Source organism: Octopus bimaculoides, chromosome 9 (genome assembly GCF_046866305.1).
Source record: "Octopus bimaculoides isolate indiv1 chromosome 9, ASM4686630v1, whole genome shotgun sequence".
In the NCBI taxonomy this organism is placed as follows: domain Eukaryota; kingdom Metazoa; phylum Mollusca; class Cephalopoda; order Octopoda; family Octopodidae; genus Octopus; species Octopus bimaculoides.
Window position 1 is genome coordinate 22,996,283 of NC_142936.1, and position 23,248 is coordinate 23,019,530.

General features: G+C 36.5%; 1 protein-coding gene across 3 annotated transcripts; it reads left to right on the forward strand.

The window, feature by feature from the left end:
* The first annotated feature begins 831 nt into the window (after positions 1-831).
* LOC128248708 (uncharacterized) lies at positions 832-23,034 on the forward strand. 3 transcript variants are annotated; one of them, XM_052970490.2, is made up of 4 exons: positions 832-1,086; positions 16,023-16,136; positions 17,898-18,330; positions 22,363-23,034. In XM_052970490.2, the coding sequence occupies exons 3-4, from the start codon at positions 17,901-17,903 to the stop codon at positions 22,980-22,982; spliced, it is 1,050 nt and encodes a 349-aa protein (XP_052826450.1). In that variant the 5' UTR covers positions 832-1,086; positions 16,023-16,136; positions 17,898-17,900; the 3' UTR covers positions 22,983-23,034. The 3 variants fall into 3 exon arrangements, with proteins under 3 accessions (XP_052826450.1, XP_052826449.1, XP_089213401.1); XM_052970489.2 differs by lacking the exon at positions 832-1,086 and adding an exon at positions 4,554-5,074; XM_089357275.1 differs by lacking the exon at positions 832-1,086 and adding an exon at positions 6,132-6,391.
* The last annotated feature ends 214 nt before the right edge of the window (positions 23,035-23,248 follow it).

Genomic DNA, 23,248 nt, shown 5'->3' on the forward strand with positions numbered 1-23,248 from the left:
CACGAGAAATGTGTAGCCACTCCTTAAAAACGTCAACATCTGCTTGGATAATTCCATCGCTTTTGCATATGTCTTCTATTAATGATTTTTATCATTTAAAATGAAACATCTACATAGAGACTTTATTACTGGAATACGAAGATATACTTCACAAGGCACAGCTTGGGGTATAATCCTTACTATGTGTGTGTATGCATGTATGTATGTATACACACACATGCGCGCGTGCACAGGTGTTCCTCTTCGAGCAAGATATAAATTTATGATGTATGGTACGTTACTGTCTCCTTTTGGATGAATTTCTTTCCTTTGTTAATAATAGGTATTGACAAACAATACAATGTATTGTTATACAAACAATACAATGAAACGTTCGATTAGATTCTATTAACTATCACCTGGTTTTATATTACGATTATAGTTTCTTTCTTTTTTTTTTTTTTCTTCAGTAACACAAGAAATGTGTAGCCACTCCTTAAAAACGTCTACATCTACTTAGACAATTTCGTCGCTTTTGCATGTCTTTTAAAAGACAGATGTCTACTTAGAATACATCAAGGTATTTTGGCTTCAAATGAAACGATGAAAGAGAAAATATAATTCTTTTCTGCTGTAAGCACAAGGCCCGAAATTTTGGGGCAGGAGGCCAGTCGATAAGATCGACCCCGGTACGCAACTGGTACATAATTTATCGACCCGGAAGGATGAAAAGCAAAGTCGACCTCGGCGGAATTTGAACTCAAAAACGTAATGACAGACGAAATGCCGCTAAGCAATTCGCCCGGCGTGCTAACGTTTCTGCCAGCTCACCGCCTTGAGAAAATAATATAATTGTTACGCAACTATTATTTTAGCTAATTATAATACAATTATTTTCTTCTTAAACCATTTACAGAATTGTATTTCTTCTCTATCAGGTTTGTTCTTAGCGCTGGATTTTCTACAAGCTTCAACGACTATTTTGGATTCTACCAGTGTGTGATATAACTGCAAACAAAGGAATGGTAGTAAAAACTGTGATACAAAAGTATTCTGCTTTAAATCTCATTACCAGAATTTATTTCCATTAAGAGAAAAAAGAACAAGGTAAATATATATATTTTTTAATGGTTTATCAGCAATTATTAATGTTTTTATTTAAAAATTTGCAACTCAAGATTTGTTGCAATAAAGCACAATATTAAATTCTTGATAGCGTAATCAACTACATTGTCTCCTGTATGTTGCTATTATTTCATATGTAAATTGTGGTAAACTGTAAAACTGAACTCATGTGATCAAGAAATTATTACAAACGCTCAAATGTAACATTTCTCTATCACAGGCATAAAAAATAAAACAAACGAAAACGGGCACTCGCGAATATAAACAAACATGTCGGACGATACGAGGTGGGGGTAACTTACTTTGGTAATCTTCAAGTTTAGGGGGATAAAAAAAAAATATTCAAGGGAAGTAACTGAACGTCTTACCAGTATTCTCCGTACATCTTTGTATATAAATAAATCACACACGTGATTTGATTGACGTTAGGGTTAGGGTTAGGATTAGGGTGTGATTTATTTATAAACAGCTAGAAGAAAACGGATAATACTGGTAAGTCGTTCAGTTATTTCCCTTGAATATTTTTTAAATTTTTTTTATCCCCCTAAACTTGAAGATTACCACTCAGATATTATTAATGATACGAGGGGCCCGACAATATCGTTTGCAAATTCTTGATTGTTTTTAATCAGATTTTTTACTGCGCACATTGGTTATGGTTAGTTTTATTGTTAGGGTTAAGGTTAGTTTTAGGGTTAGGGTTAATTTCAGGATTAGGATTAGGGTTAGGGTTTATTTTAGGGTTAGTTTTGGGGTTAGGGTTAACGTTAGTTTTAGGGTGAGGTGATGTGCACTCGCTTTACCGTCGCCCATTTTAAGATGTGATATACGACAGAAATAATTATAAAACAATACAGTAAATATGTTTAAGACGTATGCAAGTTTTGTTATTTTTATTTTTGTTTTCAGTTTACAGAGAAAATAAATTACAGAACATATAACTCAGTGACTATTTGGCCCCTCGTATCATTAATAATACCTGACGGGTAAAAGTAAATGACCTCCCCTTGTATCGTCCGACATGTTTGTTTATATTCGCGAATGTCCGTTTTCCGTTTGTTTAATTTTTAGTATAAAATATTTAAAAATAGATGAATCTTCTTAGTTTTTTGCATACTTCATTTATTTTGGATATATTTCTCATTTTTCTAACTTTTTTTTACAAGTAAGTGTCATTTTTTTGGAGAGGTGCGCTTCTAAAGAAGCGCCATATTTTGTCCTCCATTTTTAAGGAAGAGATAAAATATATTTTCCTTTCTTTCATATATTACTTCTTTTCTCACCGTGGTGTTCAAGTTTAAAAGTTATAAACCATCTTAATTTTGTCAAAAAGCAATTTATTTACCTGTCCCTTCTCCGTGAGAGTTTGCTCCTTTCCTTGAGGCCCACTTCTTTCCATGGAACCTGCACCTCTATGAGTAATATCTGCATATCATAACTTTCTAATTCTTACAATCCTAAACAAAATATCCTCGTCACAAATAGTTTCAATAAAGAAAATAAAAATACGTCGGACAAATTGCATTGCGGTATTTAGCTAAGATTTACTACGCTCTCAAATTCCACCCAGGTCAAATTTACCTTTCATCCTCCCGGCGTTGATAACATAAATACGAACCAATCAAATACCGGGTCGATTTCATTGAGTGCAACCTCTCACAAAGTGTATGACTTTTATGTTATGTATTTACTTGTTGGAAAATATTATCACTATGTCGGTAAAGATCGCGAGCTCACAGAACTGTTAAAACGTCAGATGAAATGCTTAGTGACATTTCTCTTCGCGTTGTAATTTCAAATTTCCCTGTAGTCAACTTAGTCTTTCACTCCCTCCGAAATACGGACCAAGCAGTTGACCCTATGCGTCAAACTTTGAAAGTATTATCACTTTGTTAAAACGACTTACTGGTAAAACCTTTAGAGCACATTTGGAAAAAATTGCATAGCATTATTTCTTCCCGCTCTTTACATTCTGAGCTCAAATCCCATCAAGAACAACTTATCCTTTCAGGGCCAATAAAGTTAAGTACTGGAGTCGAAAGTATTGACTGTACCCTGACTTCAAAATTGCTGGGTTCATGTCTCAATAAAACAGTAACATCACTGTTTCGGTAAATAGCAGAAGCAGTGAAACGCCTGACAAAGTACTTTAAATCACTTAGTGGTGATCCTTTAGGACCTAAGTTGAACATCGAGTACATACGTCCGATTTTGGGTCGATTTTGAGTCAAATATAAGAAATCAACTTTATAATTCCATTTTTCTAATGTTAGAAAGTCGAGTTCAAAATATAATGCAACCAGAAAATCAGATAATATTAATTTCTCGTAAAGCGGCGAACAGGCAAAATTGTTAGCATGCCGGGGAAAATGCTTAGCAGCATTTCGTCCGTCTTTACATTCTGCCTTCAAGTGTCGATGGGGTTGACTTTGCCTTTCTTCCTTTCGTGGTCGATAAAATAAGTATCAGCTGAACACTGGGGTCGATCTAACTGACTTAGCCGCTCCCCAAAAACTGTTAGCCTTGTGCTAAAATTTGAAACCAATATTAATTTCTCGTCGTCTACCATTTTATATTAATTATTTTTTATGTTTTTTTTATGTATTATCCATTTTATTCTTTTTGTACTTGTTTCAGTCATTTCACTGCGGTCCAGCTGAAGAAATTCACAAAAAACTTTCTTATTCATGTCATTATTCTTATGCATGTCATTGCAACGTCCTATGAGTGAATTCTTCGTTTGTTGTGTTTCTATTGAAATTTTTGGAATACACACACGCATATATATATATATATATATATATATATATATATATATATATATATATATATATATATATATATATATTGTCACCAAATATGACTAGGGTAAGAGCTAAAGTTGCATGATTGTATTTAGTGACGGTTATAGTTTTCCACATTGCACACAGCTGTCTATATTAATTTTTTGTATGCACATTAGCGATTCGCTAAAACATCCATAGATTTTGATGGTGAATACATATGTAATGACAGAGAATTAAGTCTAAAATCAGTCGAATCAGCGGTCCCTACTGATGAGGCTACGGAATTAGCCGAAACTGACCGATCAGTAGAGGGAATTTTAGGGTGTTTTAGGGTGATTACAGTCGATGTCAGAACATATGTATACAATAATTATGTGCTTTAACTACAGCATTGGAGCTTCTCAGCTCTTATTTCTAGCAATGTAGGTGTTGTAGCACCCTAGTCACATTTAGTGACAAAGTATAGTTTTCCTTTTTGGTAACACATTGCACACAGTTGTCTATATTAATTTCATATATATATGTATGTATGTATGTATGTATGTATATACACGCGTGCGCGCGCACACACAAGCATACACATATAAATACTTTTTTGATAAATCACCTCAATAACTTGTCTTTGCTGTCATCGGAAAAGCCACATCTGGCATATCGCTATTTATATATTCACAATGTATTTCAGTACCCACCTTTCTACCTGCTGTCGTAAAACGTGTCTCACAAGCAGTTTTAGCATTTTCGTACATTTAGATTTTAGAATTAGGCTTTTACAAGACTGGTTATAAAAATACATAAACACTGGACAGTCGCAAGAAACGAAGGAAGAGGCAAAAGGCGGCAGAAGAGAAAGAGAAGGAAAGGAAAAGAGACATGCCTAACAAAAAATGTGCCTCCCCTCCACCCACTAATACAGACTTAGTTTCTTTATAACTTTCAGAAAAATGGATATTTCTGAATGAAATTTCCTACAAATATCTTTCAGATGTTGTAGATTCCAATTATATCACAATTTAGTTCTATATTTAAGAGATGAGGAACTATGTACATTATTTACATTATTTACGATTGACGGATATTTGTCCTCATCTTGTTTGTTGTTAACACAGCGTTTCGGCTGATATACCCTCCAGCCTTCATCAGGTGTCTTGGCGAAATTTCGAACCTGGGTTCTCATTCCTAAGGTATTTTTCGATGTTATTATTATTATTATTATTATGCTGTTTTTTTTTTCTTCTTTCTTCAAATTTTCTTCCATTTCTCGCTGAGTGTTTTCCGTACACCTAGGGCAGAGAAATCCATTGTATGCATTCCCAGTTTACACACGCAAATTCACAGGTAAAATATGTATTAAAAAAAATTAATAAATAAAAAAACTTCATGTATGGATGTTGTTTTCACAGCGATAATGCTCTTCTCAGTACACGAGTCGTTCCAGTTAGCACGATTTTTTGCACTTCCTGTAAGGATGGTAAGCCTGGTATCATTTTCAAATAGGTTTCAGTACCTTTTTTTATCATTCCTAGAGATCCTACAATCACTGGTACGGTAGTCGCCTTGAGGTGCCACATTTTTTCAATTTCTATTAGCAAGTCTTTATATTTACTGATCTTGTCAAAGTCTTTCACCGCTATATTATGATCGCATGGAATACTCATGTCAGTTAATAAACACATCTTCTTTGTCTGATCTTTTATAATAATATCCGGTTTATTAGCTTTTATAGCCTTGCCGGTATGTACGGGGAAGTCTCAGAGAATCGATACATTTTCTCCCTCAGTCACAGCTTCAGGATGGTGTTTATACCATTTGTCAGCGGTTTTGATTTTATAATGCCGACATATTGTCCAGTGTAAATACTGGCCAACTCTGTCATGTCTTGCTTTATATTCTACAGGTGCTAAGACTCTACACCCTGAGATTAGGTGGTCTATAGTTTCAATCGCATCGTTACAGAATCGGCATTTTGGGTCAGCTCCATTTTTTATCACATTGGCTTGGTAGTTCCGGGTTAATAAGCTTTGGCCTTGAGCAGCCAATATGAAACCTTCACTCTCTGCTTTTAGCCCTGAGCTTCGTAACCATTGATGCGTGTGTTTCTGGTCGACATCAGCTTGTTTGCTACGGGACACATACTTGCCATGCAGAGGTTTCTGTTCCCATCTGCTAGCTAATATTTCAAGTGCTTTTGTCTTTACAATTAATTTTATTTTCTTTGCAGCAGCAGTTGGCGCATTTCCTTCAACCTGATCAAGCTGGTGGATATCAAAGAGATCAGTAACGAATTTTTGCTCTCTTTCAGAATAGAGTGAAGTTTTTTCAGTCTTTCATGTTTTTCAACAAGTTTTAGCATCCAATCGTTGGTTGTTTAAAGGCATTTAGCCAGTCCGATTGTGGTGCTTTTGTACGTAAGTTCAAGCTGGATCAAGCCTCGACCTCCCTGAGCTCTGGGAAGGTAAAGACGATCCACGTCTGCCTTTGGATGGTGCATTTTATTACAAGTCAGTAGCTTGCGGATTTTTCTATCAATTTTGATTATTTCACTGGTATTCCAGTTGAGCACATTGAAGCTATAAAGAACAACTGGGACTGCTAAGGAATTTATGGCTAACACCTTATTATATGCATTTAGCTCAGACTTCAGAACTGCTCGAACTCTTCTATAATATTCCTTCCTAACCTTCTCTTTTATGCTTGCATGCTGGATACCAGAGCCTTCATTTATTCCTAGGTATTTATATGTTCGTTCATGCTCAAGTTCCTTTATTACTGTTTCGACATCTAATTCTATTGAACTTGACTTTACCAGTTTCCCTTTCTTAAAAGTGGCTTTGGCACATTTTTCAAGGCCAAACTCCATCCCGATATCATCACTGAATCCTTTCACAGTATGTAATAGTCCCTGAAGCTCTTCATCATCTTTGTCATATAGCTTTAAATCATCGATATAAAATAGATGGCTTATTTTTCTGTTGTTAATTTTGTAGCCATACCCTGTTCTACTCAGTTCACTTGAGAGTGGTATTAGTGCTATGCAGAAAATTAATGGTGAAAGTGAGTCACCTTATTATTATTATTATTATTATTCAGTAGTTTTATTTTTATAACGTACTTTCACTTCACTACCGAGCGCAGCTCTGTGCGCCTTGGGTATGTGCTGTGGTTTGCTGTGGTGCTCTTATGTTTACTGTATTGAAAGTGTTTTGCGTAGAATGTGTGCAGTACCCAGTAGTGCAATTTTCTGTATGTATGATAGGAATTGTTTCTGTTTTTAGATTCCACATTCGAGTTATCTCTATTTCCAGGTCTTTGTATTTTGAAAGTTTTTCCATTTCTTTTAGAGAAACGTTGTCATCTGCTGGTATTGAAACATCAATTAGAAGGCATTTTTTTCCTTCATGATCTTTGACAACTATATCTGGTCTATTTGCCTTAATTTCTCTATCTGTGTGTATTGGCATATCCCAGAGTATGGTTGCTTTCTCGTTTTCTGTGACCTTTTCTGGCGTGTGTTTATACCATCTTTTTTCTGTTGCTATTCCATTTATACCATCTTTTTTCTGTTGCTATTCCATTTATACCATCTTTTTTCTGTTGCTATTCCATTATTATTATTATTATTATTATTATTATTATCAGGGGCAAATCTAAATAATTGATAATAACAATAACATTAGAGGCCGCAAGCGATATTAGCATTAAACAGCTATGTAACAAACTCGTAATTATATTAGAGGATACACGAAGCACCAGCTTGCTAGAGAGTGGAAGTAAGAACAACCTATTTAAGCACTAATCTTACTGAAAATGTGTAACGGACCATCAGAAGTCGGCAAACGAGTGGAATTTATCGTTATCTCAGCTAAAAAAAAAAAAAAAACGTAGAATAAGTTAATAGATATACGTGGATCAGGATTTCAAATTCTGGCTAGAGCTTCAATTCTCCTCATCAGGTCTTGCTGTACCTAAAATGGTACGGGAGAACGAGGCAAGATGGATGTTTCATTTAAGGCACAGCAAGACTTGTGGAAGCGCAATGGCCCAGTGGTTACGGCAGCGGACTCGCGGTCATAGGATCGCGGTTTCGATTCCCAGACCGGGCGTTGTGAGTGTTTATTGAGCGAAAACACCTAAAGCTCCACGAGGCTCCGGCAGGGGATGGTGGCGAACCCTGCTGTACTCTTTAACCACAACTTTCTCTCACTCTTTCTTCCTGTTTCTGTTGTACCTGTATTTCAAAAGGGCCAGCCTTGTCACTCTGTGTCACGCTGAATATCCCCGAGAACTATGTTAAGGGTACACGTGTCTGTGGAGTGCTCAGCCACTTGCACGTTAATTTCACGAGCAGGCTGTTCCGTTGATCGGATCAACTGGAACCCTCGACGTCGTTAGCGACGGAGTGCCAACAGCAAGACCTAGTGAGGAGAATTGAGGCACTAGCCAGCATTCGAGATCATGATCCAAGTATATCTGTTACCTTAATCTACGGCTTTTTAGTTGAGATAATACGTTAAATTCCACTCGTTTGCTCGATTTCTGTTGGTCCGTTACACAAATGCGGTGAGATTAGTGGCTACGTTGGGGCTTTTTACTTGCACTCTCTGTTAAGCTAGTACTTCGAGTACCCTCTAATATAATTAAGAGTGTATTTTGTAGCTGTTTAATGCTAATATCGCTTGCGGTCACTAATGTTATTGTTATTATCAATTTTTTAGATTTGCCCCGATAATAATAATAATGATAATAATAATAACATCTTTACGAGTATTTATTGCTACTCATTTATATATGTGTGTGTGTGTGTGTGTGTGTGTGTGTGTGTGTGTGTGCACGTGCTCGTGTGTGTTTGTCCTCCATCACCGCTTAACAACCGGTAGTAGTGTGTTTGCGTCCCCGTAACTTAGCGGTTCGGCATAAGACTGATAGAATAAATACTGGGCTTAATACTGGGGAGGGGTATTATTTGATTCTTTCACTCGCACGATCTTCACTAAGAAAAAAAAAAGACTCAGATTTTTTACGTGGAATCAAGTACCCTTTATTTTTGTTCGGTAAAAAAAAGGGGGTGGGAAACCGGACCCCCCATATCCCGGAATCATTGAGAGAGAGAGTGAGAGAGAGGAAGAGTTAAAGAGAGAAAGAGAGAGTGAGTCAGTGGGTGACGAAGTTTACCTAAACTTCACTCGCTCTTTCTCCCCACACAAAGATGAAATTCATTTCGGCGCCAAGTGTATATGGTTATATCAATATATATCTTTTAGCTTTTACTTGTTTCAGCACTTGACTGTTGTCACACTGGCGTGATACCTTGAAGAGTTTTAGTTGATCAAACCAACCTCAAGAGGTATTATTAGATTCTTTCACCCGTATGGTTTTCCCTAAGAAAAAAAAAAACTCGAATTTTTTGCGTGGAATCAGGTACTCTGACCTCCTGATATGCTGCAACGTAGCCACTAATCTCACCGCATTTGTGTAACGGACCAACAGAAATCGAGCAAACGAGTGGAATTTAACGTATTATCTCAACTAAAAAGCCGTAGATTAAGGTAACAGATATACTTGGATCATGATCTATATATTGATATATATTGATATAACCATATACAAACGTAGCCTTAGTCGATGACTAACAATTGCCAACACTTCAGAAATGAAAAATCATATGGGATTATTACACTGTTTATTATTTGACAAGAGGTTAACAAATTTTCACTTCCAATTTCAAATGAATTAACATGTCTTAAATAAAATATGATCTTCGTAATAAATCTACTCAGCACTAATATAACCCATTCAATATGTTACAATGACAAACAAGAATTGTTTTACGTTTTCTCAATGTTTATTAATTCCATTGACGTCAACAACACTATTCTCGTTGATAAAAATAAAGTTTCTAAAATGTGCAAGCTGGAAGAATTACTTTGGTTCATTAGTAAAACACCAGTTACTTTTACAGGTAATATGGGTTCGAGTCCAACGGGCAGTTTTCGACATTTTCAGCATAAAGGAGTTATTTAACCTAATATCTACACGCCTTATTTACTTTTGCGTCGTGATCCACCGTTCATTAAAAGAATTATTTCAAATTTAAATCATTCATTAATTATATTTCCAACTTATTAATTATTTTGTAATCTAAATTAAATTTCATCACATAAACTACGTTATATAACAATTAGTTTAACTGGGATTGCACTATATACTGAGGTATCATCGAGGGACCATGTCAATGGGGAAAGAACAGGTCTAATAGCATTGACTGCTGTTCCAGTGTATATTGACGTACCATCGCTCACTGCGGTACGATCAATTCTACAACACATATCAAGGTATGAACTGTCGTAACCAATTTAGTAAATAACCTGTATATTACATTGAGGTATATATTTAGATTCACTTACAACATATAGGCATATTTCACAAAATGCTAACCTGGATACCTAACAACAAATTTGCTTTCCTCTTGACACCAACCGCTTGAGGTCATTCCTGGTTCTATATGACAAATTTCAGGCTTTGTAGTGATCTGCATAAAAACCTTCCGTCAAAAATTCATATTCATTTATGTTCTAAACATTAGCTTAATATTGACAAATTTATTTCACTAAAGCCACCATTATTTTCAAAATTAATTGAAATAAAAGCAGTGTATTTAAACAGAAATATAGTAACAAATGAGTTCAAGTGATCTAAAAACTTTCCATCAACATTTCATGCTATTTTATGCGCCAAATACCACTCTAAATATAACAAAGTAATTTGTAAAATTACTTTGTAAATTTTACAAATTAAAAATTGCAATTCCTTAAGATTTTCAAAATTAATTGAAACGAAGGCAGTGTAGTTCAATTCATTTATTGGAATATTGTAGCAAAAGAGTTAATTATTTATAGAAATAGGCTATACAGCAATATGACCAGTATGATTATAACAAGGGAAACATATGCTTCGGGCTCGGCATTTTCAGAGGCTTTGCACTAAATGCTTTAGTGCCATTGTACTAAACTACTTTCAACTTTTACAAACGATTGGGTGTTAAAAGTTAATTCGATACAATTCAAATGAAACGCTTGCAAGCTCTCAAATGCAATTCAGTTATTCTGCCCATGCTTTATTACTACAGTTTTGTATTGTATACGGTCACCCAGAATACCTCCAAGGCCAAATAAACGTTAATTATACGAATTAAAATTAAATTGAACGACAACTGTAAAAACACAGACTTTATTCATTTTTGTCACGCGTTATTTATATTCATATTTTAAGCACAATAATTGTGCTTAATTGTTATTTTCTTCATATGTTTGGTTGAACTCATTTTTTCCTCTATATAACAATAGTCGATCTAAATGTTGGTTAGTTGCTTGCTTGGTTGAACTCCCCAGTCATGTTTTATATCGTGTGGAAAGATGAGAGAGAGAGTAAGAGAGATGCTAAGAGAATCAATACAGAAGGTGGAGGTGGAGGATGAGTATACATACTAAGCTAGGTAGCAGGCAACACGTACATACACAGTGAGAGGGAAAGAGACAGATGAGGAGGAGAGGGGTTAATTGACAGGATGTCGTTATGGAAGGAGTTATAGAAATGAGAAATTTGTTTTATTCAATTTTATTTCAAAGTAATAACTATTTTTCTTTTGAAAATTGTCATTCATTTCATACAAGTATATAAAAGTTAAATTATAATTATTCTATGTATTCCATATGTTCTGACGCTCCCCATAGCATCAAAAGTAAACTATCCGTTTACTACCAGTAATATATTACTGACACAGGGCGGCGAGCTGGCAGAATCGTTAGCACGCCGGGCGAAATGCTAAGCGGTATTTCGGCTGCCGTTACGTTCTGAGCTCAAATTCCGCCGAGGTCGACTTTGCTTTACATGTTTTTGGGGTCAATGAAATGGTACCAGTTACGCATTTGGGTCGATGTAATCGACTTAATCCCTTTGTCTGTCCTTGTTTGTCCCCCCTATGTTTAGACCTGTGGGCAATAAAGAAATAAATATATTACAGACACGATAATGCTAGTCATTTGCAATAAACGAAATCAGGATTTTTAAACAAGTAAGAAATATTTTAGCGTGTAGTTTCCACTCTAATTGTATGCCATTAAACAAAATTGTAATACAAATAAAAAGTTTAAATTATTACAATCATATTTTCAACGTTAGAGTACAACATTTCTTATTGCACAGAGTCTGACGGAAAAAATCTCTCGTGTTTCACATGGCTATTGGTGTGGTGCTAGTGAAGTTAGGCAGATAGTAATGTTGATTCCATGTACGAGGGGTGCCCTGGCTTTGGATAAAAGACAATACAGGTGGATCAGTTACTGATTTTATTTAGCAGATTCCCCTCTGAGGTTCACACACTTATTGCAGCGATCCTTCAGTTTTTCTAAGTCCTGAAAAAGAACTGGGAAGGTTGGGCCTACAACCAGGCCTTTAGCGATACCATAAAAGTCAGGAACATTCCAGCACCCCCTCGTAGCGAATGTTTTGTTTTGTTTTTTTCTCTGTTTACATCATGGTTTGGAGGAACGATTGAACACTGAGCATTTGTTGCTCAAGTGATTGTGAATAACGGTGAATCTAAGAAAGTTTTTGCAACACTCAGTATATTATTCCTTTATTCCCTTATTTGTCTCAGTCATTAGACTGCGACCATGCTGAAGCGTCGCCTTGAGGAATTTTAGCCGAACTAATTCATCCAAGTACTTATTTTCTTTTTAAGTCTGGTACTTATTCTATCGGTCACTTTTGACGAACCGCTACGTTACGGGATTGAAAACACACCAACACTGGTTGTTAATCAGTGGTGAAGTACAAACAAATACAAAAACACACGCACATGCAATATATATATTAGATTGGTACATAGTTATTGCGGCTTTTTTTTCAATAAATTTTATTCAACAAGAATTTTTAACAAAACACCAAACAGAAATTGAAGTAGATGGTGAATATGCTCCAGAATAATCATTTAAAGATGTTTTTTTTTAAATGTTATTGTTTTTGTTGAATAAAATTTATTGAAAAAAAAGCCGCAATAATTATGCACCAACCTAATATATATAACGGGCTTCTTTCAATTTCCGTCTACCAAATCCACTCACTGTAGTAGAAAACACTTGCTCAAGGTGCCATGCAGTGGAACTAACCTGAGACCATGTAGTTGGGAAGGAAGCTTCTTTATTTCATTAAATTTGCCACACAGGCCGTACAAAGATGAGACGAACAAGGACAGATAAAACACAAAAGGTGAAGAAACTGCTTTAATTAAAAGTTAATGTCCGAATGAATGATGATAGGAGAAAATGACATAATTATAAGGCAATTAAAAATATAATAGAATATAATTATTATTGCAATATGCAATAATTCACGACAAAAAGATAGGCATCCAGCCATCTGGGTAGAACCTTCACTTGTTACCACTGATCCCACTTACCTGGTGCCGATCACTCTCAACTTGCTTGCCACAGTCTTCCATCTTTTCACGAATGTACTCAGCGACAGGCACCATTTCTCCAGTCTGACCTTACTTACGAGGTGGTAACTAAAAAGTTTTACCAGCCCCTGGCCGGAGACAAAGGTACCTCTCACTCTTCCTCTTACACGCGTCTTCCATATTGTTTCTTTCAGTATGGCTACTACGCAGAAGAAACAAGCCCTCCTTTCCCTGTCAAGGGAAGGAGGCGGTACAATCTCGATGATGGACTCCGGTGATAGCTGTACTCTTCTTATTACTGACAATAGTTTGACAAAAGCTATCTGTCCCGATAACTCCGGACACTCCACGAATGCGTGCAAGACGGTTTCCCTGTCCTACCCGCATCTCAGGCATGTCGGTGAGACGGCACTACCGTGCCTCGACAGCTTATCTCGAACCGGTAGCGCCACACGGAAGCACTGCCAAGCCAAGGATTTCTGGTAATTATCCAGATATCCGAACGTTCTTCTGAACAGTTTGATCAACTGATTTTCATCATAGCATAGGGTCTCCCCCAAGGCGTCTTCCGACATAGATCCCACTAACCGCTATAGAATTCCGCGGTGGAACTCCTGTTGCCGGCATTACCCACCCGAGAGAGTAGCTGAAGCGCCTGGCGACACTCCAATTGCCAGTCCCCCAGCCTAGGTCTCTGCTTGATCCATGTACCAATTTCCGTTAAGGACGTTAACCGTGGAAGGTAGAACCAGACGTGCAGAGACCACACCTGCTCTCCATCCAGGTAAAACCAGAGGTGCTTCAACCTTAACGCGAGTTTTCGCATCCTCAGCCAAGGCATCCCTAGCCCACCCTTTAGCGGTTTCTGGCAGCAGACAGAGCGCTTCACAAGCGGCTTTCCTCCCTTCCACAAAAAGCGGAAAAGGATTCTCTCCAACTTGTTCAGTCACAAATCGGAGCAAAGCACCACGGTCAGACGGTAGGTGATAACTGCTGTTATAAACATCTGCACCACCTCCGTCTATCCTAGCAAGGATAACGCCCGCCCAGACCAGGTCTGGGTTAGAGCAGTCACCTTACTGGTTACCTCACTCCAATTTTTCTCTATCTGGAGGTCTCGGCCAAACCAGACACCAAGCAGCTTAACAGGACCTTCCGTCCAACACCCACGACGTTACTGGATGCCATCGGCTTGCCCCTCCAGGTGCCGAGTTGCAAACCGACCGACTTGTCCTTGTTAACCTTTGTTCCTGCCATCGCCTCGTAACTTTTGATAGCCTCTTCCATGACTGGAAGTTGGCCATCGTTCGCAACGATGATGGAGATGTCATCGGCATACGCCGTGGCTCCTCTTCCATACCATAGATCATTCGATGCGCCCCCTAGTGCCTCCAACTTCCGCAGTAATAGCTCAACAGCCAACACATACAAAAGCGGAGACAGAGGACACCCCTGACGCACTGAGCACTCGATCTTGAATGGCTTCGAAAGGAAACCATTCACTTTGACGATAGACTGGATGTCGCTGTACAAAGCAGCAATCCAACCGCGGAAGGTCGGGTCCAGGCCAGCCTTCTCGATGACCGCTGCCAAGTACCGATTGTTGACACTATCAAATGCTTTAGACTGGTATAAATGTACCAGCGCCTCTACCCCTGCGCCAGAAAGCTTCACTATCCTCTCTAAGGAGTAGCGTATAAGGTGGAGATTCCTTCTTATTAATGTTCAAATATGGATCAACAGGTTCAATTTGTTATTCGTAAAAAAAATGTGATGTATTGATGAAAATTATTCTGTAACTTAATTAATACAAATTACATTAATACTTTACACCACTGCCCATCTTTGATTATCTCGAACTGGCAAAGTAGTTAGGGGTTGGCCACAAAGCCAATGTCATCAGTTCCAATTCTTGGTACCCTGAGTTCAAATCTCACGAAAGTCAAATTTGCCTTACATCTTTCCGAATCGAAGAATATCGGAGTGAATACCTTGCAAGCATTTGGGCCGGGCCACGTCTCTGGTTTAAGTATACGTTCCTCTCTCCTTCCCGCTAGTCTCGAAGCCCAAGAAAGAGTTGTGGGTACTACATTCCCTTCATGATAAAGGTTCTGTGTTCCTACAAGATAAAATACAATAAGATGGTAAGAATTGTTAAACTTCAGAAAATAAATTAGAGCTGGGAAGCTGGCGAAATGTTTTTAGTGGAATTTTGAAATCATCACCATAGTTAAACTGCTAGGTCAGGCCTATTCCAGAATTTACTTACAAATGGCTATTATACTGAATAAACAGCTATTATTTTTTACAGTTGAGTAAGCATGCAACATTTAAATTCCATGCTTATATAAATATTGTAATAATTTAATTTTACACACACACACACACACACACACATAATGTGGGTTTGCATGTGTATGTATGTGTGTGTATGTATATATATGTGCGTATATAGATATGTAAAATCTCTCTCTCTCTCTCTCCTTCCCTATATATATATATATATATATATATATATATATATATATATATATATATATATATATATATATATATATATATATATATAACATAAAGCCCACAATTAGGTAAAAAGATTGAATACATCAAAAGTTGTTACAATGTTGCGGATACCAAATTAAATATATAAATCACATTCTAATCTCTCGTATTAGATAAATCTGCTGCAAAAGTGCGTCCATGGAACAACGTATTAAGAAACACCGCTGATAGAAAAAAGAGTTTTTCTAATTTATTTTGGATTTAATGTTGACATAACTGAATTCAAGGTAAGCCATTTTCTCTTTCTTCATCGACATATTTGAATAAGCAGAATATATATCCTCGTCCAACATTTTCTTTAAATCTCGTTTAACATCAGTTGACAAGTAAAAATTTCTAAGAAAGTTATGGCGAATATAGAGCATAAAAGTATGATTTTCTCTGGCCTTATTATAAATGTTTGTACAAAGATTGTAATATTTGTGTGTTATATGCAAATAAGCTTTACTCACGTTAAAAAATAATTTCTAGGGTTTAGTTTGAGTGGAAGTAGCAACACCTATGAACATTCTGTAGGTCATCCGAGACTGGTAGTTGGAAAGGAGCAACATATAGGTTACCCTCAGACTGCAAACATACTTCAAAAACTTGCGTTAGAGTGGAGGCCGCTAAAGAGTTCCAAGAGCCAGGCAAGCAGTTTAAATTGACAAATCAAGTATGCCACCCCAAAACAGAAACAGTCCACTTTCGGATTGCTGTCTTTTCAGTTTTCTCAAAATGCTGGGCATGATCCAAATCGTGTAAATGTGTGCAGGGGCACGGTTAAAAGATGAGATGTATGGACATTCATATGTCGGATAACTCTGGGATGAATGTTTGAAATCAGGCAAAAGCCCGACCAGTGGACACGCATCAAGAAACTGTCTTATTAGGTGACACATACTCTTGGTAGTATGCCCGATCCTTGTTCGAGCGCTAGGTTTCAAGAAACACAATCCAGGTATTTACTTCCAGGTGAATTTCTTATAATAATGGAGCAGTGGTCAACAGTTACTCATGAACCATGTATCACAAACTACGCCATCAAGCTGTCGATTAAATCTATAAAAACCCTTCAAACGTCTTTCTGTTTAATGCTAAACAAAACAAAGAATAAATGACAATTATGCAGAGAAGGCTAAAGATGTTAATAGGTGAACTAGTTTAGAAGAGACACTAAAACAGACGAGTGTATTGTAAGAATTGTATGTAGCTTACTGGCAAAGTAGCAGAAACAAAAGTATATGAATAATTCTGATCCACTATGCACAATATACCAGCACCCAGAAACTTCAATTCAGCTAGACTTTTTTCTTCACTAAAACACAATCTTATCTTTAGCCTCTAATCCATGATTACTTTTCAAGCTACTCTCTATATCCCAACTACTTTCATAAAGTCGACGTCCACTCTCCCTTTTGCATGCATTTCAGAAACAAAGGCTTCAGGATCTTTCCTCAGCTCAATTATTCAGCACTTACTTTAGTATCGTTGTACTTCCTAGCAATGTAGTTTTCTGTAATAGTTCCTTTCGAAAGTCGATCCCAGACTTCATCTATGACTAACTTTTCTTCATGAAAGGACCCGGAGTGTCTATTATTCTCTACATGTTTGTAAATTCTCTTTCCAAATTTTGGTATTTTACTATTTTGTCTTTACTCCCATACTTTCACATTTGTTAAGTTTATACCATAGTTGATTATGTTTCTAAGGTTATCTAATGATTGGGTACTGTATAATGTTAGATTCTGACATTTGTTTGTGCTGTTTATCTGTAGACTTATTTTAGTTGTTTGCAAGTTCTTAAACATTTCAGTCTGAAATGTTGTGGACTCTCGGTTAGATTATTTCGTACCTTAATGAGTTGGACTGATGTATGTTATTTTATTTCATGAAAGTAGAATTTAGGTGAACCGTATAAGTTACCTTGTTAATTTAACGATATAGATTAAATATGCTGCATATATGTCAGATACCTTAATGCATTTGAAATTGTAAACTTTTTACAGGGAATGTGTAACCTCGCGATGCTGCAAAGCCTGAACCTTACCCGAAAATCTACTGTTTTCATTACGGTGAATATTTTATCTTTGACATTGTTATGCCTATATTACACCGAGTGGTATGACATGTTAGAAATTGGTAGCTTTTGGAAATCAAGCGAAAGAAGCAACAGAGGATCATATAAAGAATTCTGGGTGTCATTCCCTGCATTGCGAAACTTTAAACTTGAAGACAATACTGGTGGAGAATTTGGTCTGTTTCCTCTTTCTGAAAATTATATTGCACTGCTCAATATTTCAAATTTCACTATTTCTAAAGCTTTCTTGCCTGCCATGACTGACAAAGAAAAATTGGTGTCTCTGTACGTTTTCCAAAATTTTATCAATGGTTGTAACCAGAATAATATCACTTTCTTCATCCAAGGTGGCACTTTGTTAGGTAAGTAACACTTATGCATAAATACAGAGAGAGAGAGAGAGAGAGAGAGAGAGAGAGAGAGAGAGAGAGAGAGAGAGAGAGAGCATTTTCACCTTGATGAAATACTTCTTACGAAAGACACCAAAGACCAATTGGTATATATAAGATGTTGTTAGCTACAGTCACGGCATTTACTTACAGCCATGTCATAGCTGAATACAAATATGAAACTTTGTACAGCTAGAAAATTATTTATAGAAAAATGAATACCTATTACTCTAGTAGACAATAACTAGGACTTTATTAAATTCATTTCTGACAATGTTTACTACTTCTAGAACACAATGTTCTATAACTCGGAGATAGTTGATGACAGGATGTTACTGAAGATAACAAGGATATTGATGTCTTAAGCTTGTTCTATTACCATATCATCGAAGACTACTTCTGGCAAATTATTTACTCTGAGCAAGACATTATTAACTACAATTAGGGTATTGTAGACTGCGACTAGAAAATCGTAATTGTAGACTATAGCTATTTTATCTGACACAGTGTTGGTTATGGAAACAGCATAGTAGAATACAATTAGGACGTGGGTTATTGCGGTTAATACAGTGTCACTCATAACTAGAACATTGCTAACTACATGTGGGATATTGTAGAGAATGATTATAATATTCTGGACAACTGCACTATCTCTGTAGCATTAACGACTACATCAAGAATATTGATGGCAACATAACTGCTTACAAACTAGTACATTGTTGAATGTAGTTAGGACATCACTGACAACAGCAAAGATATTGGTTTCTGAAAGCTAAGGTATTCATAGTTACAGCTAGAATATTGACTGCGGATAAAATAAGACATAGTCGACTACAGCTAGAATCTTTTCAACTGCTTCTAAAATATTCTTGTTGACTGATAACTTATTATGAAGTATAATTAAGACATTACGGTATCTAACAAGGATTTTATTTTCCTGCTTGTCGATTTATTATGGTTACAGCTGTGACATTATTCGTTGACAATGTCCTAGACAGAATGGGCTACTTCTAAGTTTTTATTGTTTGCAGATTGGACTTTCTTGATTATAGCTACAGCGTTGCTGTCTACAGTAAGATGCTATCCGTGGAGTATTGGTGCCTAGAGACATAGAATAGTATGGACTGTAGCTATTTCGTTGCTGCTGACTACATCTTCGATGTAAAACATCCTAATCTAAAACATTGGTGACTACAGTTACAACGTTATTAACTACACTTATGATATTAACGAATATTAATGAATTCAGCTAGAACATTATTGACTATAGCTAGGACATCGTTGACTACAGTTGGGATTTAGATGGTTATAGTAGTGACATAGATGACTATAATTACGACATTGCTGAGTACATTTGGAATTTGGTTGACTACGTCTTAAGCATTATTGACTACATCTACGATGTAGTTTGCTACCGTTATGATATTGATGATTACAGTTACATCGCTGTTGACTACATTTAGGATTTGGTTGACTACAACTAAAATATTGCAGGTTAGAGTTTAAACATAAAAATATGCTACAGCTAGCACACTGGAGCCTAAAGCCCAACCATTGTAGACTACAAGTAGGACAGTGTGTTATAATCTTTAATATGTTGGCTTATTGTAACGCCCACTACGGTATACAGTATACTTAGTTAAACCAGTAAAGACACAACTATCTCTGAGCACCTGCTACGTACTCTTTCTTTATTTTGGCACTACGGCCATAGCACAGAAGGGACAGCACAAGGACAGACAGAACATCACAGTGGGGACAAAAAACATAAAACGAATGAAAATGAAGATGTTATATAATAATGAAAAGAGAAATGGCTACATGAGCACAACTCTAATGCACTTCCATTTGAACGTTTAAATGCACAATTTATAATCGTTCATTTTTCCTTTGTTTTTTTCTTTATCATCGTTTACTCCTCACCACCTTTTTTTTTTAAATAAAGCAATTTTACTTACTTTCTTTTCCTTTTTTAATATTTCATAAAGGGTTCAAGTTCTTTCAATTCTACCACTGGTGGCAATTCATCAAATTCCAGTGTTACTCCTGGCGGATCAATTCCTCTTCCACACTTATCTTTCAACCTGTTGTACCTCTCCTTGTCGACCACAATGGCCTTCACGTTCTCTGAGTATATATCTGTGGGCTGCTTCACCTTTATAATTGACTTCAATTTCATTATTTTCCGCTCTTTTTTTTATTTTTAGCAAATGTTACAAAATTTCATCGGTATTTTTCGCCTTTCATGTTTGTTTTCCCTTTTCTTGCTCTACTCCTGGTGCTTTTTCTTTTTCCTCCTCCACTCTGAATTGTGTCGCTATTCCACCCTCATACAGTTGTCGCCTAAATCCTCTTCCTCCACTGGTATAACCAGTGTCTTTGCTGCTGTCTCCTCCTTCTGAAACTCCTCCTCGAGCTCCTCTTCAAGCTCCTTTTCAATCTCCTGGTCAACCATCTTCTCACCTTCCTCCCTTCTGACTTCTATCACAACCTCTTTCACTCCCTTCTTAACTACTTCTTTTTTTCTTTTTCTGCCTCTCTGGCGGAGAGCTTACTCTTTCACTTCTCTTTCTCTTTTTGACTACCATGAATTCCTCCTCTGTTCTTGTCTCCTTTACCTCGACGTGTACCACCTGATCCACACTCTCTTGCTCCTCAGTCTGTTCCATCTGTTGTTCCTTTTTTCTCTGGAGGCACCTCTCCTTCATGTGGCCTTTCTCTCCAAATGAGTAGCATATGGGAGGCCTACCCTCCACCACCACTCTCAACCTTATATCCTCAGGCAGAACTATTTCTTCTGCAATTCTGTTGAGATCTTCCAAACTCGCTTGTATGGCCATCTCTATGCCATATCCCCAATAGTTCAACCTTGTAGTTCTCGTTGCCTTGTGTATCTTGGCATCCTCCTCCATGTTGAGTATTGTGGCTGCCATCAACCATGTTTCCTTTGTCTCTGGGGGTGCTTTGACAACTCTCACCCTGGCAACACGCTTGCGATTCTCAATGGCCTCAATTGTTGCTATTTCGATCTTCCTTGTTGATAACCTCAAACCGTTCTCTTGTTTGCACTACTTGAGAGTTCCTCAGGCGGCGTCGGTTTTAGCGTGTTTCCCTCCTTTTCCGGTAGTTTCTCATATTCTTTCGTCTTCTTCGGCTCAAGTTTTGCTTCACGAGCCGCCTGCTGCGTACTCTGGTACTTCACGTACTTTTCTTTATTAATAGTGACTAGGTTATTCCATTGCTCACGTGGGAGGTATGTACCATTATTACTAATTTCCAACACAGTGTGCTTGACAACAAAGTCTGTTGAAAACAGCTATGGTGTTGTGAACATACAATTATAGCATTGCTGAGTACAGCTGGAGCATTGGAAATAGAGCTTGAATATTGTTGAATATAGCTAAAAAGTTTTTGACAGCCGCTATGATATCTATAATTTTGGCTAAGACCTTCGTTACTACATTGAACATATTGTACAATAAAATTGGTATATAACAGAATGATTCTAGAACAATCTTAATTACAGATGGTACATTGTCGGCTGCAGCTAAGACATTGCCGACATCTAGGGCATTATCGGCTTCAGGTAGGGCATATGTTAAAGTAGCTATATGTGATAGCAATTAGAACACAATAGCTGCTAGTGTATTATATATGTACTACATCTCGGATACTGAACATTGTTGAATCTCACATTCTTAACAACTAGAATGAGCGTTAGATATATGGTATAGCATGTTTGTTTAGCGTTTTGATTAAATCTGATCATTAATTCACGTGAGTTATCATGGTTTCTTGAATTTGGGATTTACGTCTGAAATTGCTAGACACTGTCTTTCAATGTCTTTTAACATAATTCAAATATAGCAACAAAGATTTCTGTTTTAGAATTCACTTAGATATGTTAAACATAAGCAGTACAAATATGTTTACTATGATTGCATCAGACTAAAACCTAAGCAATAATAACCACAATTGTGGTCCTTTTTTTGTTTTTTTTTACAGGAGCCTATCGTCATCATGGCTATATACCGTGGGATGATGACATTGACGTCTATGTGGATCATGAAGACAAACAAAAATTATACAACTTGAGTTCCATGGGACAAGGTTTCAATATATGCAGCTACGAACATTTTCAGTGGAAATTTTACAATTCACGTACACCTGCCCTATTAAATTATAAATATCGATGGCCATTTATCGATATATTTTTCTATAAAGTATCTAATGACATTGTCTATGACGTCACATACAGGTCAAAAAAGCGCATATTTAACTCCCACGATGTATTTCCTTTAAAGGGTCACGCTTTTGAAGGGGCTTTTTTACCTGGGCCATGTAATGTTTTAAAGAGCATAAATTCTTGGAATGGTGTGAATCAAAGTTTCTGTTACTCGGGTTCCTATGCCCATAAAACAGAAAGCAGTAAAGGAAAAACCTACATAGATTCAGTAGCATGTAATGAATTATATCCGGTATACCCGTTTGTTTTCCGTTCCCCCTCCAACAGTTCAGATGAGACTCAAATTGAACAGTTAAAATTAGGCAACACAGTTTTGCATAAACTGGTTGTAAATAGTAGTTGTTCATACTATTATCGCAATTTAACGCTACGACTATAAGAGAATCATTGTTATACACACACATACATTCATATATATATATATATATATATATATATATATATATATATATATATATATATATATATATATATATATATATACATATATACATGCTTATATACATAGATCTATACTTATATATAAATATATTACGGAAAAATTTGGATAAGTACTGTTTTCACTTTGCTAAAGATTTTCTACTATTTGAAAATAATATGTATTCTTGTTTTTATACTATTCATTTGGTTCTTTATAGATTATTT

Excerpts from the sequence above, each read along its gene's own strand:
- LOC128248708 (XM_052970490.2), top strand. The coding sequence starts at position 17,901 with ATGTGTAACCTCGCGATGCTGCAAAGCCTGAACCTTACCCGAAAATCT. Across the intron at positions 18,331-22,362 it reads CCAAGGTGGCACTTTGTTAG|GAGCCTATCGTCATCATGGC; the intron begins GTAAGTAACACT and ends TTTTTTTTACAG.